The 16,792-nt window shown below is 43.5% G+C and overlaps 1 protein-coding gene across 1 annotated transcript in view; it reads right to left on the bottom strand.

The window, feature by feature from the left end:
* TONSL (tonsoku like, DNA repair protein) overlaps positions 1-16,792 on the bottom strand; it is a 94,132-nt gene that overhangs the window by 62,782 nt on the left and 14,558 nt on the right. The window contains exons 7-10 of the mRNA XM_086877294.1: positions 12,690-12,861; positions 8,469-8,586; positions 5,077-5,181; positions 3,990-4,129 (exon numbers count right to left, since the gene is read on the bottom strand). Of these exons, the coding sequence (XP_086733420.1) occupies positions 3,990-4,129; positions 5,077-5,181; positions 8,469-8,586; positions 12,690-12,861 (535 nt within the window). The remainder of the gene's footprint in view (positions 1-3,989; positions 4,130-5,076; positions 5,182-8,468; positions 8,587-12,689; positions 12,862-16,792) is intronic.

Raw genomic sequence — 16,792 nt, 5'->3', positions numbered from 1 at the left:
AAAAAAAAATGGGTGGAAAATGGGAAAAAGGGGCAAAAAATGAGGGGAAAGTTGTCAAGGAAAGAGGGAAATTCCAGGGAAATGAAAAAAATGGGAATTAGGGAGGGAACAGTGGGAAAAGAGGGGAAAAATGGGGAAGAATGGGGAAAAAAATGGGAAAAAATGGGGGAAAATGGGGAAAAATGGGGAAAAAATGGGAAAAAGGGGCAAAAAATGAGGGGAAAGTTGTTAAGGAAAGAGGGAAATTCCAGGGAAAAATAGGAAAAAATGGGAATTAGGGAGGGAAAAGTGGGAAAAAAAGGGGAAAATGGGGAAGAATGGGGAAAAATGGGAAAAAAGAGGAAAAAATGGGGAAAAAACCCCAAAGAATAAGGGTAAAGTTGTCAAGGAAAGAGAGAAATTCCAGGGAAAAATGGGAAAAGGGAAAAGTGGGAATTAGGGAAGGAAAAGTGGGAAAAGAAGGAAAAAATTGGGGAAAAATGGGAAAAAAATGGGAAAAATGTGGGGAAAATGGGAAAAAACGTGGGGAAAATGGGAAAAAATGGGGAAAAATGGGAAAAAATTGGAAAAATGTGGGGAAAATGGGGAAAAAATGGGGAAAATGGGGAAAAGCAGCCAAAAATGAGGAGAAAGTTCACAAGGAAAAAGGGGAATTCCAGGGAAATGAAAAAAATGGGAATTAGGGAGGGAAAAGTGGGAAAAGAGGGGGAAAATGGGGAAAAATGGGGAAAAATGGGAAAAAATGGGAAAAATGGGGGGAAAATGGAAAAAAAATGGGGGGGAAATGGGAAAAAAGGGGAAAAAATGGGAAAAAGGGGCAAAAAATGAGGGAAAAGTTGTCAAGGAAAGAGAGAAATTCCAGGGAAAAATGGGAAAAAATGGGAATTAGGGAGGGAAAAGTGGGAAAAGAGGGGGAAAATTGGGGAAAATGGGGAAAAATGGGAAAAAAAATGGGGGGAAAATGGGAAAAAATGGGGAAAAATGGGAAAAAGGGGCAAAAAATGAGGGGAAAGTTGTCAAGGAAAGAGGGAAATTCCAGGGGAAAATGGGAAAGGGGAAAAGTGGGAATTAGGGAGGGAAAAGTGGGGGAAAATTGGGGAAAAAATGGGGGAAATGGAAGGAAAATGGGAAAAACACCACCAAAAGAAACAAAGAAATTCCAAAGAAAAGGAGAAAATTCCAGGGAAATGAAAAAAAAATGGGAATTAGGGAGGGAAAAGTGGGAAAAGAGGGGGAAAATGGGGGAAAATGGGAAAAAAATGGGAAAAAGGGGCAAAAAATGAGGGGAAAGTTGTCAAGGAAAGAGGGAAATTCCAGGGAAAAACGGGAAAAAATGGGAATTAGGGAGGGAAAAATGGGAAAAGAGGGGGAAAAATGGGGAAAAATGGGGAAAAAATGGGAAAAATGGGGAAAAATGGGGAAAAATGGGGAAAAATGGGAAAAATGGGAAAAAATGAGGGGGAAGCTGTCAAGGAAAGAGAGAAATTCCAGGGAAAAATGGGAAAAAATGGGAATTAGGGAGGGAAAAGTGGGAAAAGAGGGAAAAAATGGGGAAAAATGGGAAAAATGGGAAAAAAAATGGGGGGAAAATGGGAAAAAATGGGGAAAAATGGGAAAAAGGGGCAAAAAATGAGGGGAAAGTTGTCAAGGAAAGAGGGAAATTCCAGGGAAAAACGGGAAAAAATGGGAATTAGGGAGGGAAAAATGGGAAAAAATGGGGAAAAATGGGAAAAAAGGGAAAAAAATGAGGGGAAGTTGTCAAGGAAAGAGGGAAATTCCAGGGAAAAATGGGAAAAAATGGGAATTAGGGAGGGAAAAGTGGGGAAAAATGGGGGAAAATGGGGGAAAATGGGAAAAAACGTGGGAAAATGGGAAAAAAAAGGGGAAAAATGGGGGAAAATGGGAAAAAATGGGGAAAAATGGGGGAAAAATGGGGAAAAGGGGCAAAAAATGAGGGGAAAGTTGTCAAGGAAAGAGAGAAATTCCAGGGAAAAATGGGAAAGGGGAAAATGGGAATTAGGGAGGGAAAAGTGGGGAAAAATTGGGGTAAAAATGGGGAGAAATGGAAGGAAAATGGGAAAAACACCACCAAAAGAAACAAAGAAATTCCAAAGAAAAGGAGAAAATTCCAGGGAAATGAAAAAAAATGGGAATTAGGGAGGGAAAAGTGGGAAAAGAGGGGGAAAATGGGGGAAAATGGGAAAAAAATGGGAAAAAAATGGGAAAAACTGAGGGAAAAATGGGGAAAAAATGGGAAAAACCACCCAAAAATGAGGGGGAAGTTGTCAAGGAAAGAGGGAAATTCCAGGGAAATGAAAAATAAAAAAAAATCAGAAAAAATCCTGGATAAAACAGAAAAAAAATCCCAAAAAATCCTCAAAAAAATCAGGTAACATTTAAAAAAAATTGGGAAAAAATCAGAAAAAATCCTGGAAAAATCAGAAAAAAATCCGAAAAAATCCTGGAAAAAACAGAAAAGAAAACCCCAAAAAATTATCAAAAAAATCAGGTAAAATTCAAAAATAAATCCAAAAAAAATCTGAAAAAAATCAGAAAAAAAACAAAAAAAAAACAAAAAAAAAATCCCCCAAAAAATCAGGTAAAATTCAAAAATAAATCAGAAAAAAATCCGAAAAAAGTCAGAAAAAAATAAAAAAAAAATCAGAAAAAAATCCTCAAAAAAATCAGGTAAAATTCAAAAATAAATCAGAAAAAAATCAGAAAAAATCGGAAGAAAATCAGAAAAAAACAATAAAAAAATCCTCAAAAAAATCAGGTAAAATTCAAAAATAAATCAGAAAAAAATCAGAAAAAAATCAGAAAAAAATCAGAAAAAAATCCTCAAAAAAATCAGGTAAAATTCAAAAATAAATCAGAAAAAAATCTGAAAAAATCAGAAAAAACCAAAAAATAAATCCCCCAAAAAATCAGGTAAAATTCAAAAATAAATCAGAAAAAAATCCGAAAAAAATCAGAAAAAAATCAAAAAAAAATCAGAAAAAAATCCTCAAAAAAATCAGGTAAAATTCAAAAATAAATCAGAAAAAAATCAAAAAAAAATCCTAAAAAATCCGAAAAAAATCAGGTAAAATTCAAAAATAAATCAGAAAAAAATCCTAAAAAATCCGAAAAAAATCAGGTAAAATTCAAAAATAAATCAGAAAAAAATCCTAAAAAATCAGAAAAAAATCAGGTAAAATTCAAAAATAATTCCGAAAAAAATCAGAAAAAAATCAGAAAAAAACAAAAAAAAAAAATCCCCCAAAAAATCAGGTAAAATTCAAAAATAAATCCGAAAAAAATCAGAAAAAATAAGAAAAAAATCAGAAAAAAATCCAAAAAATATCAGAAAAAATTAAAAAAAAATAAAAAAAAATCCTCAAAAAATCCTAAAGAAATCCTCAAAAAATACCAAAAAAATCTGGAAAAAACCCCACAAAAATCCTCAAAAAAATCAGGTGAAATTTCAAAAAAAATCCGAAAAAATCCGAAAAAAATCCAAAAAAAATCTTAAAAAAAGTAAGGTAAAATCTTAAGAAAACATCAAAAATAATTAAAAAAAAAAAAAACCCTAAAAAAATCTGAAAAAAATCCAAAAAAATCCCAAAAAATCCTAAAAAAATATTAAAAAAAATCCGAAAAAAATCCGAAAAAAATCTGAAAAAAATCCGAAAAAAATCTGAAAAAATCAGAAAAAAATCTGAAAAAAATCTGAAAAAAATCTGAAAAAATCCGAAAAAAATCCGAAAAAAATCTGAAAAAAATCTGAAAAAATCAGAAAAAAATCAGAAAAAAATCTGAAAAAAATCCGAAAAAATCTGAAAAAAATCCGAAAAAAATCTGAAAAAATCTGAAAAAAATCTGAAAAAAATCTGAAAAAATCTGAAAAAAATCTGAAAAAAATCTGAAAAAGTCTCCCCAAAATTCCCCAAAATTCCCATGGAATTCCCGGGTCCCCCCGTTCCCGGGCTGCCCTCAGGGCTCCTCACCTGTCTCTGGTAGAAGTCGGCGGCGCGCTGGAAGTGCCCGAGCCGGGCCAGGCTGTCCCCGAGGCGCTCACACAGAGCCAGAGCCAGCGGAGGGGCAGGGTCAGCAGAGAGCTGGGCCAGGGCACGGCACACACGGGACACTGAGGGGACATTGGGGACACTGAGGGGACATTGGGGACACTGAGGGGACACTGGGGACACCCCCGAGCCGGGCCAGGCTGTCCCCGAGGCGCTCACACAGAGCCAGAGCCAGCGGAGGGGCAGGGTCAGCAGAGAGCTGGGCCAGGGCACGGCACACACGGGACACTGAGGGGACATTGGGGACACTGAGGGGACATTGGGGACATTGGGGACACTGAGGGGACACTGGGGACACCCCCGAGCCGGGCCAGGCTGTCCCCGAGGCGCTCACACAGAGCCAGAGCCAGCGGAGGGGCAGGGTCAGCAGAGAGCTGGGCCAGGGCACGGCACACACGGGACACTGAGGGGACATTGGGGACACTGAGGGGACATTGGGGACATTGGGGACACTGAGGGGACACTGGGGACACCCCCGAGCCGGGCCAGGCTGTCCCCGAGGCGCTCACACAGAGCCAGAGCCAGCGGAGGGGCAGGGTCAGCAGAGAGCTGGGCCAGGGCACGGCACACACGGGACACTGAGGGGACATTGGGGACACTGAGGGGACATTGGGGACATTGGGGACACTGAGGGGACACTGGGGACACCCCCGAGCCGGGCCAGGCTGTCCCCGAGGCGCTCACACAGAGCCAGAGCCAGCGGAGGGGCAGGGTCAGCAGAGAGCTGGGCCAGGGCACGGCACACACGGGACACTGAGGGGACATTGGGGACATTGGGGACACTGAGGGGACACTGGGGACACCCCCGAGCCGGGCCAGGCTGTCCCCGAGGCGCTCACACAGAGCCAGAGCCAGCGGAGGGGCAGGGTCAGCAGAGAGCTGGGCCAGGGCACGGCACACACGGGACACTGAGGGGACATTGGGGACACTGAGGGGACATTGGGGACACTGAGGGGACATTGGGGACACTGAGGGGACATTGGGGACACTGAGGGGACACTGGGGACACCCCCGAGCCGGGCCAGGCTGTCCCCGAGGCGCTCACACAGAGCCAGAGCCAGCGGAGGGGCAGGGTCAGCAGAGAGCTGGGCCAGGGCACGGCACACACGGGACACTGAGGGGACATTGGGGACACTGAGGGGACATTGGGGACATTGGGGACACTGAGGGGACACTGAGGGGACATTGGGGACACTGAGGGGACACTGGGGACATTGGGGACACTGAGGGGACATTGGGGACACTGAGGGGACATTGGGGACACTGAGGGGACACTGAGGGACACTGGGGACACTGAGGGGACACTGAGGGGACATTGGGGACACTGAGGGGACACCGGGGAGACTGAGGGGACACTGAGGGGACACTGAGGGGACACGGGGACACTGAGGGGACACTGGGGACACTGAGGGGACACTGAGAGGACACTGAGGGGACATTGGGGACACTGGGGGGACACTGGGGGGACACTGAGGGACACTGGGGGGACACTGAGGGGACACCGGGGAGACTGAGGGGACACTGAGGGGACACTGAGGGGACATTGGGGACACTGAGAGGACACTGAGAGGACACTGGGGGGACACTGAGGGACACTGAGGGGACACTGAGGGGACACTGGGGGGACACTGAGGGGACACTGGGGATATTTTGGTACCATTTGTCACCACTTTGGTACCACTTGGGGTCATTTGATGTCATTTGGGGCCATTTTTCCCATTTTTCCTCCATTTTTTCCCATTTTTGCCCCATTTCCACCCCGTTTTTTCTCATTTTTTCCCATTTCATCCCATTTTTTCCCATTTTTCCCTGTTTTTTCCCATATTTTCCTATTTCCATCCCGTTTTTTCCCATTTCCATCCCATTTTTTCCCATTTTTTCCCCATTTTTCTCCCATTTTTCCCCATTTCCGCCCCATTTTCTCCCCATTTTTACCCTTTTTCTCCCCATTTTTCCCATTTCTTCCCCATTTTTGCCCCATTTTTTCCCTTTTTCTCCCCATTTTTCCCATTTCTTCCCCATTTTTGCCCCATTTTTTCCCTTTTTCTCCCCATTTTTCCCCATTTCCCCTCATTTCCATCCCATTTTTTCCCATTTTCTCCCCATTTCTGCCCCATTTTCTCCCGTTTTTTCCCATTTCCACCCCGTTTTTTTCTCATTTTTTCCCGTTTCCACCCCATTTTTTCCCATTTCCATCCCATTTTTCCCCTTTTTTTCTTATTTTCTCCCATTTTTTCCCATTTTCTCCCCATTTTTCCCCATTTCTGCCCCATTTTTCCCCATTTTTCCCATTTCCACCCCATTTTTTCCCGTTTTCCCCGTATTTTCCCATTTCCATCCTGTTTTTTCCTGTTTTTTCGCATTTTTTCCCATTTCAACCCCATTTTTTCCCATTTCCATCCCATTTTTGACCGTTTTTCCCCATTTTCTGCCCCATTTTTTCCCTTTTTCTCCCCATTTTTTCCCATTTCAACCCCATTTTTTCCCATTTTTCCCCGTTTTTTCCCATTTTTTCCCGTTTCCACCCCGTTTTTTCCCGTTTCCACCCCGCTTTTTCCCATTTTTCCCCGTTTTTCCCCATTTTTTCTCGTTTCCAGCCCATTTTTTCCCATTTCCCTCCCGTTTTTTCCCATTTCCTTCCCATTTTTTCCCATTTCCATCCCGTTTTTCCCGTTTTTCCCCGTTTTTTCCCATTTTCTCCCATTTCCACCCCGTTTTTTCCCATTTTCTTCCCATTTTTTCCTGTTTCCAGCCCTTTTTTTCCCGTTTTCCCTGTTTTTCACCCCATTTCCACCCCATTTTTTTCCCATTTCCTTCCCATTTTTCCCCATTTTTTCCCATTTCCAGCCCTTTTTTCCCCATTTTTTCCCGTTTCCACCCCATTTCCTTCCCATTTTTTCCCATTTTCACCCCATTTTTTCCCCATTTTTCCCCGTTTTTCCCCATTTTTCCCCATGTTTTCCCGTTTCCAGCCCGTTTTTCCCCGTTTTTTCCCATTTTTTCCCATTTCCACCCCGTTTTTCCCCATTTCCTTCCCATTTTTCCCCATTTTTTCCCGTTTCCAGCCCATTTTCTTCGATTTCCATCCCGTTTTTCCCCGTTTTTCCCCATTTTTTCCTGTTTCCAGCCCGTTTTTTCCCGTTTTCCCCGTTTCTCACCCCATTTCCACCCTGTTTTTTCCCATTTCCTTCCCGTTTTTTCCCATTTTCACCCCAGTTTTTCCCCATTTTTTCCCATTTTTTCCCGTTTCCAGCCCGTGTTTTCCCATTTCCTTCCCATTTTTTCCCATTTTTTCCCATTTCCACCCCATTTTTTCCCATTTTTTCCCATTTTTTCCCATTTCCACCCCGTTTCTTCCCATTTCCTTCCCATTTTTTCCCCATTTTCCTCATTTTTTCCCATTTCCACCCTGTTTTTCCCATTTCCTTCCCATTTTTCCCCATTTTTTCCCGTTTCCAGCCCGTTTTTTCCCGTTTTTCCCCATTTTTCCCATTTCCAGCCCGTTTTTCCCCGTTTTTCCCTATTTTTTCCCATTTCCAGCCCATTTTTTCCCGTTTTTCCCCATTTTTTCCCGTTTCCAGCCCGTTTTTTCCCATTTCCATCCCGTTTTTCCCCATTTTTCCCGTTTCCAGCCCATTTTTTCACATTTTTTCCCATTTTTCCCGTTTCCATCCCATTTTTTCCCGTTTTTCCCCATTTTTTCCCGTTTCCAGCCCGTTTTTCCCGTTTCCATCCCATTTCCATCCCGTTTTTCCCGTTTCCAGCCCATTTTTTCCCATTTTTTCCCATTTCCATCCCGTTTTTCCCCATTTTCACCCCGTTTTTTCCCATTTCCATCCCGTTTTTCCCCGTTTTTCCCGTTTCCAGCCCGTTTTTCCCCATTTTTTCCCGTTTCCAGCCCGTTTTTCCCCGTTTTTTCCCGTTTCCAGCCCGTTTTTCCCCGTTTTTTCCCATTTTTTCCCGTTTCCAGCCCATTTCCAGCCCGTTTTTTCCCATTTTTTCCCGTTTCCAGCCCGTTTTTCCCGTTTTCCCCCATTTTTTCCTGTTTCCAGCCCATTTCCAGCCCGTTTCCAGCCTGTTTTTCCCATTTCCAGCCCATTTTTTCCCGTTTCCATCCCGTTTCCAGCCTGTTTTCCCCATTTCCATCCCGTTTTTCCCGTTTCCAGCCCGTTTCCTGCCCGTTTTTCCCCGTTTCCAGCCCATTTTTTCCCGTTTCCCCCCGTTTCCAGCCCGTTTCCAGCCCGTTTTTCCCGTTTTTCCCCGTTTCCAGCCCATTTTTTCCCGTTTCCAGCCCGTTTCCAGCCCGTTTTTCCCCGTTTTTCCCATTTCCATCCCATTTTTTCCCGTTTCCAGCCCGTTTCCATCCCGGTTTTCCCCCCGCTGTTTCCCCGCCTCTCTCACCGTGTCTCCGGCAGTGCCGCAGCTGCCGGCTCTGGGCGTCGCCGTCGCCGCCTCTCCCGGCCAGGGCCCGGCGCAGCGCCCGCCGGGCGCCCCCAAAATCCCCCAGCGACAGCAGCACCTGGGCCAGAACCCCCAAAAAACATTCCCAGGGAATTCCCGGGATTCCCCCCATCCCAAAAAACCCCCGTTCCCACCCAGGACACCCAAAACCCCCGCGGGAACCGGCCCCAAATTCACCGCAATCCCAAAAATCGGGGCAGATCCGGGGGGGCCCCCGAGAGGAGAAGGGGGAGGGACCCAAAACTCCCAGAAATTCCCAAAAATTCCCAAAAATTTCCCCCAAATTCCCAGAAATTCCCCAAAATTCCCAAAATTTTCCCCAAAATTTTTCAAGAAAATCCCAAAAATGCAGAGAAAATTCCCAAATTTCCCCAAAATTCCCAAAATTTTTCAAGAAAATCCCAAAAACGCAGAGAAAATTCCCCAAAATTCCCAGAATTCCCCAAATTTCCCCAAAATTTTTCAAGAAAATTCCAAAAATGCAAAGAAAATTCCCCAAAATTCCCCAGAATTCCCCAAAATTCTCAAAATTCTTCAAGAAAATCCCCAAAATGCAAAGAAAATTCCCAAAATTCCAAAAATTCCCCCAAAATTCCCAAAATTGTTCAAGAAAATCCCAAAAATGCAGAGAAAACTCCCAAAATTCCCTAAAATTCCCATAATTTTTAAGGGAGTTCCCCAAATTTTTCAAGAAAATCCCAAAAATGCAGAGAAAATTCCCAAAATTCCCAAAATTCCCCAAAATTTCCCAAAAGTTTTAACGGAATTCCCAAAATTTTTCAAGAAAATCCCAAAAATGCAGAGAAAATTCCCCAAAATTCCCAAATTTTTTCAAGAAAACCCCAAAATTCTGGGAAAAATCCCAGAAAATCTCAAAAAATTCCAGAAAAAAATCCCAGAAAATTCCCCAAAATCCCAGAAAATTCCCCCAAATCCCCTGATTTCCGTGCAAACCCCCTCAGAATTCCCAAAAAATCCCAAAAATTCCAGAAAAAAACCCAAAAAATCCCCAAAATTCTGGGAAAAATCCCAGAAAATCCAAAAAAAATCCCAGAAAATCTCAAAAAATTCCAAAAAAATCCCAGAAAATCAGAGAAAAATCTGAAAAAATTCCCAAAAAATCCCAGAAAATTCCTCAAATGCAGGAAAATTCCCAGAAAATCCAAAAAAAATCCCCCCAAAAAATCCCCAAAATTCCTGAAAAAATCCCAAAAAATTCCCAAAATTCTTGGAAAAATCCCAGAAATTCCCAAAAAATCCCCAAAAATCCCAGAAAATTCCCCAAAATTCTGGGGAAAATCCCAGAAATTCCCAGAAAATCCAAAAAAAATCCCAAAAAATTCCCAGAAAATCCCAGAAAATCCAAAAAAAATCCCAGAAAATCTCAAAAAATTCCAGAAAAAAAATCCCAGAAAACCACCAATATCCCAGAAAATTCCCAAAATCCCCTGATTTCCATGCACACCCCCCCGAAATTTCCAGAAAATCCAAAAAATTCCAGAAAAAATCCCAAAAAATCCCAGAAAATTCCCCAAAATTCTGGGAAAAATCCCAGAAAATCCAAAAAAAATCCGAGAAAATCTCAAAAAATTCCAGAAAAAAATCCCTAAAAAATCCCAAAAAATCACAGAAAATTCCAAAAAATCCCAGAAAATTCCCAGAATCCCAGAAAATTCCCCCAAATGCCCCCGATTTCTGTGCAAACCCCCTCAGAATTCCCAGAAAATCCCAAAAATTCCAGAAAAAACCCCAAAAAATCCCCAAAATTCTGGGAAAAATCCCAGAAAGTCCAAAAAAAATCCCAGAAAATCTCAAAAAATTCCAGAAAAAAATCCCAGAAAATTCCCAAAAAATCACAGAAAATTCCCAAAAAATCACAGAAAATTCCCAAAAAAATCCCAAAAAATCCCAAAAATTCCCAGAAAATTCCCAAAATCCCAGAAAATTCCCCCAAATGCCCCCGATTTCTGTGCAAACCCCCTAAGAATTCCCAGAAAATCCCAAAAATTCCAGAAAAAACCCCAAAAAATCCCCAAAATTCTGGGAAAAATCCCAGAAAGTCCAAAAAAAAATCCCAGAAAATCTCAAAAAATTCCAGAAAAATCCCAGGAAATTCCCAAAATCCCAGAAAATGCCCCCAAATCCCCTGATTTCCATGCAATCCCCCCCAGAATTCCCAGGAAATGCAAAAAATTCCAGAAAAAATCCCAAAAAATCCCAGAAAATCTCAAAAAATTCCAGAAAAAAATCCCAGAAAATCAGAGAAAAATCTGAAAAAATTCCAGAAAAATCCCAGAAAATTCCAGAAAAATCCCAGAAATTCCCAGAAAATCCAAAAAATATCCCAGAAAATTCCAAAAAAATCCCAGAAAATTCCCCAAAAAATCCCAGAAAATTCCCAAAAAAATCCCAAAAAATCCCAAAAAATCCCAGAAAATTCCCAAAATCCCAGAAAATTCCCCCAAAGCCCCCGATTTCCGTGCAAACCCCCCCAGAATTCCCAGAAAATCCAAAAAAATCCCAAAAAATCCCCAAAATTCTGGGAAAAATCCCAGAAAGTCCAAAAAAAAATCCCAGAAAATCTCAAAAAATTCCAGAAAAAAATCCCAGAAAATTCCCAAAAAATCCCAGAAAATTCCCAAAAAATCCCAGAAAATCCCTAAAAAATCCGAGAAAATCTCAAAAAATTCCAGAAAAAAATCCCAGAAAATCAGAGAAAAATCTGAAAAAATTCCAGAAAAATCCCAGAAAATTCCCAAAAAATCCCAGGAAATTCCCAAAATCCCAGAAAACGCCCCCAAATCCCCTGATTTCCATGCAATCCCCCCCGGAATTCCCAGAAAATACAAAAAATTCCAGAAAAAATCCCAAAAAATCCCAGAAAATTCCCAAAAAATCCCAGAAAATTCCCCAAAAAATCCCAGAAAATTCCAAAAAAAATCCCAAAAATTCCCAAAAAATCCCAGAAAATTCCCAAAATCCCAGAAAATTCCCCCAAAGCCCCCGATTTCCGTGCAAACCCCCCCAGAATTCCCAGAAAATCCAAAAAAATCCCAAAAAATCCCCAAAATTCTGGGAAAAATCCCAGAAAGTCCAAAAAAAATCCCAGAAAATCTGAAAAAATTCCAGAAAAAAAATCCCAGAAAATCCCAAAATCCCAGAAAATTCCCAAAAAATCCCAGAAAATCCCTAAAAAATCCGAGAAAATCTCAAAAAATTCCAGAAAAAAATCCCAGAAAATCAGAGAAAAATCTGAAAAAATTCCAGAAAAATCCCAGAAAATTCCCAAAAAATCACAGAAAACTCCCAAAAAATCACAGAAAACTCCCAAAAAAAATCCCAGAAAATTCCAAAAAAATCCCAGAAAATTCCCAAAATCCCAGAAAATTCCCCCAAATCCCCCGATTTCCGTACAAACCCCCCAGGATTCCCAGAAAATCCAAAAAATCCCAGAAAATCCCAAAAAATCACAGAAAATCACAAAAAAATCCCAAAAAATCCCAAAAAATCCCAGAAAACCCCCAGAATCCCAGAAAATTCCCCCAAAGCCCCCGATTTCCGTGCAATCCCCCCCAGAATTCCCAGAAAATCCAAAAAAATCCCAAAAAATCCCCAAAATTCTGGGAAAAATCCCAGAAAGTCCAAAAAAAATCCCAGAAAATCTGAAAAAATTCCAGAAAAATCCCAGAAAATCAGAGAAAAATCCCAAAAAATTCCAGAAAAAAATCCCAGAAAATTCCCAAAAAATCCCAGAAAATTCCCAAAAAATCCCAGAAAATCCCTAAAAAATCTGAGAAAATCTCAAAAAATTCCAGAAAAAAATCCCAGAAAATCAGAGAAAAATCTGAAAAAATTCCAGAAAAATCCCAGAAAATTCCAGAAAAATCCCAGAAAATTCCCAAAATCCCAGAAAATTCCCCCAAATGCCCCCGATTTCCGTACAAACCCCCCCGGGATTCCCAGAAAATCCAAAAAAATTCCAGAAAAAATCCCAAAAATTCCAGAAAAATTCCCAAAAAAATTCCAGAAAATTCCAAAAAAATCCCAGAAAATTCCCAAAAAATCCCAGAAAACCCCCAAAATCCCAGAAAATTCCCCCAAATGCCCCCGATTTCCGTGCAAACCCCCCCAGAATTCCCAGAAATCGCTGGAATTGCCGACCTGGCCGGCGGCGGCCTCGGCCTCGCGCAGCAGCTGCGGCTCCCGGAGGCTCCGGGCGAATTCCCGGGCGCGGCCCAGGCTCCGCAGGGATTCCGGGAATTCCTTCCCGCGCTGCTGCAGCAGCCCCAGGTTGAAATAGGCCCGGAACTGATCCTCCAGAACCTGGGATTCCCTGGGAGAAAGAGGGAATGAGAGGGAATTCCAGCCCCAAATTCCCCAAATTCCCATCCTGGATCCCCAAATTCCCATCCCAGATCCTCCAGAACCTGGGATTGGCTGGGAAAGAGAGGGAATGAGAGAGAATGAGAGGGAATGAGAGAGAATTCCAGTCCCAGATCCTCCAGAACCTGGGATTCCCTGGGAGAAAGAGAGGGAAAGAGCAGGAATGAGAGGGAATTCCGGAAAATTCCAGCCCCAAATTCCCAAAATTCCCATCCTGGATCCCCAAATTCCCATCCCAGATCCTCCAGAACCTGGGATTGGCTGGGAATGAGCAGGAATGAGAGAGAATTCCGGAAAATTCCCATCCCAGAGTCCCAAAGTTCCAATCCTGGACCCCAAAATTCCCAAAATTCCCATCCCAGAGCCTCCAGAACCTGGGATTCCCGGGGAATGAGAGGGAAAGAGAGGGAATTCCGGAAAATTCCAGCCCCAAATTCCCCAAATTCCCGTCCTGGATCCCCAAGTTCCAGTCCCAGAGCCCCAAATTCCCATCCCAGATCCTCCAGAACCTGGGATTCCCTGGGAATGAGAGAGAATGAGAGGGAATTCCGGAAAATTCCCATCCCAGTTCCTCCAGAACCTGGGATTGGCTGGAAAAGAGCGGGAATGAGAGAGAATTCCAGAAAATTCCCATCTGAGATCCTAAAATTCCCATCCTGGATCCTGAAATTCCCATCCCAGAGTCCCAAATTCCCCAAATTCCCATCCCAGATCCTCCAGAACCTGGGATTCCCTGGGAATGAGAGGGAATGAGAGAGAATTCCGGAAAATTCCAGTCCCAAATTCCCCAAATTCCCATCCCAGATCCTCCAGAACCTGGGATTCCCTGGGGAAAGAGCAGGAATGAGAGAGAATTCCGGAAAATTCCAGTCCCAAATTCCCCAAATTCCCGTCCTGGATCCTAAAATTCCCATCCCAGATCCCAAAATTCCCATCCCAGTTCCTCCAGAACCTGGGATTGGCTGGGGAGAAAGAGCGGGAATGAGAGAGAATTCCAGAAAATTCCCATCTGAGATCCTAAAATTCCCATCCTGGATCCTGAAATTCCCATCCCAGATCCTCCAGAACCTGGGATTGGCTGGGAAAGAAAGGGAATGAGAGAGAATTCCGGAAAATTCCCATCCCAGAGTCCCAAAGTTTCAATCCTGGACCCCAAAATTCCCCAAATTCCCGTCCTGGATCCCCAAATTCCCATCCCAGATCCTCCAGAACCTGGGATTGGCTGGGAAAGAGAGGGAATGAGAGAGAATTCCAGAAAATTCCCACCTGAGATCCTAAAATTCCCATCCTGGATCCTGAAATTCCCATCCCAGAGTCCCAAAATCCCCAAATTCCCATCCCAGATCCTCCAGAACCTGGGATTAGCTGGGAAAAGAAAGGGAATGAGAGGGAATTCTGGAAAATTCCCATCCCAGAGACCCAAAGTTTCAATCCTGGATCCCAAAATTCCCCAAATTCCCATCCCAGAGCCTCCAGAACCTGGGATTCCCTGGGAGAAAGAGGGAAAGAGAGGGAATGAGAGAGAATTCCGGAAAATTCCAGCCCCAAATTCCCGTCCTGGATCCTCCAGAACCTGGGATTGGCTGGGAAAGAGCAGGAATGAGAGAGAATTCCGGAAAATTCCAGTCCCAAATTCCCCAAATTCCCGTCCTGGATCCCAAAATTCCCATCCCAGATCCTGAAATTCCCATCCCAGATCCTCCAGAACCTGGGATTCCCTGGGAAAGAGAGGGAATGAGAGAGAATTCCAGTCCCAGAGTCCCAAATTCCCAAAATTCCAGTCCCAGATCTTCCAAAATTCCCAAAATTCCCATCCCAGATCCCCAAATTCCCATCCCAGATCCTCCAGAACCTGGGATTGGCTGGGAAAGAGCGGGAATGAGAGAGAATTCCGGAAAATTCCCATCCCAGAGACCCAAAGTTCCAATCCTGGACCCCAAAATTCCCAAAATTCCCATCCCAGATCCTGAAATTCCCATCCCAGATCCCCAAATTCCCATCCCAGATCCTCCAGAACCTGGGATTGCCTGGGAATGAGAGGGAATGAGAGAGAATTCCGGAAAATTCCCATCCCAGATCCCAAATTTCTCCTCCCAGAATCCCAAATTTCCCAAATTTCTCATCCCAGAGGTTCCAAAACCTGGGATTGGCTGGGAAAAGAGCGGGAATGGGGAGGAATTCCCAAAATTCCCCTCCCAGATGACAAAATTCCCAAAATTCCCACTTCAGGTTTCAAAATCCAATCCTGATTCCCAAAATTCCTGGAACTCCTGATCCCAAAATCCCTGGAATTCCCGACCCCAAATCCCAAAATTCTGCTCTGAAATCCCAGCATTTCTGATCACCAATCCCAAAGTTCCTGGAATTCCTGACCCCAAATCCCAAAATTCCTGAAATTCCTGACCCCAGATGCCAAAATTCCTGCAATTCCCAAACCCAAATCCTGAAATTTCTGGAATTCCCGACCCCAAATCCCAAAATTCTGCTCTGAAATCCCAGGATTTCTGATCCCAAATCCTGGAATTCCCAGAATTCCTGACCCCAAATCCCGAATTTCCTGAAACTCCCAACCCCAAATCCCGAAATTCCTGAAATTCCAGACCCCAAATCCCGAATTTCCTGAAATTCCCAACCCCAAATCCCAAAATTCCTGAAATTCCAGACCCCAAATCCCAAAATTCCTGAAATTCCAGACCCCAAATCCCAAAATTCCTGGAATTCCCAACCCCAAATCCTGAAATCCTTGGCACTCCCAGCCCCAATTCCCATCCCCAGGACTCCCAGGATTCCCAGAATTCCCAGAATTCCTGGAATTCCCAACTCCAAATCCCCAAATCCCTGGAATTCCCAACTCCAAACCCTGAAATCCCTGGAATTCCCAACCCCAAATCCTGAAATCCTTGGCACTCCCAGCCCCAATTCCCATTCCCAGGACTCCCAGGATTCCCGGAATTCCCGGAATTCCCAACTCCAAATCCCCAAATCCCTGGAATTCCCAACTCCAAACCCTGAAATCCCTGGAATTCCCAACCCCAAATCCTGAAATCCTTGGCACTCCCAGCCCCAATTCCCATTCCCAGGACTCCCAGGATTCCCGGAATTCCCGGAATTCCCAACTCCAAATCCCCAAATCCCTGGAATTCCCAACTCCAAACCCTGAAATCCTTGGCATTCCCGACCCCAAATCCCAAAATTCTGCTCTGAAATCCCAGGATTTCTGATCCCAAATCCCAAAATTCCTGAAATTCCTGAAATTCCTGATCCCAAATCCCAGCATTTTTGACCCCAAATCTCGGAATTTTTGACTCCAAATCCCAAAATTCCTGGAATTCTCAAACCCAAATCCCAGGATTCCTGGAATTTCCAAACCCAGATCCCGAAATTCTGACCCCAAATCCCAGAATTTCTGATCCCAAATCCCAAAATCCCTGGAATTCCTGATCCCAAATCCCAGAATTCCAACTCCAAATCCCAGCATTTCTGACCCCAAATCTTGGATTTCTGACCCCAAATCCCTGAATTTTCGACCCCAAATCCCAAAATTCCTGAAATTCCTGATCCCAAATCCCAAAATTCCTGGAATTCCCAACCCCAAATCCTGAAATTTCTGGAATTCCCGACCCCAAATCCCAAAATTCTGCTCTGAAATCCCAGCATTTCTGATCCCAAATCCTGGAATTCCCAGAATTCCTGACCCCAAATCCCGAATTTCCTGAAACTCCCAACCCCAAATCCCAAAATTCCTGGAATTCCCAACCCCAAATCCCAAAATCCCTGGAATTCCCAACCCCAAATCCTGAAATTGTTGGCACTCCCAGCCCCAATTCCCATCCCCAGGATTCCCAGAATTCCCAGGACTCCCAGGACTCCCAAAATTCCCA

The sequence above is a fragment of the Cyanistes caeruleus genome, chromosome 1 (assembly GCF_971803275.1).
Source record: "Cyanistes caeruleus chromosome 1, bCyaCae1.hap1.1, whole genome shotgun sequence".
NCBI lineage: Eukaryota > Metazoa > Chordata > Aves > Passeriformes > Paridae > Cyanistes > Cyanistes caeruleus.
The sequence above is the reverse complement of the archived record's forward strand: the minus strand, read 5'-3'. Positions and strand labels throughout refer to the sequence as shown.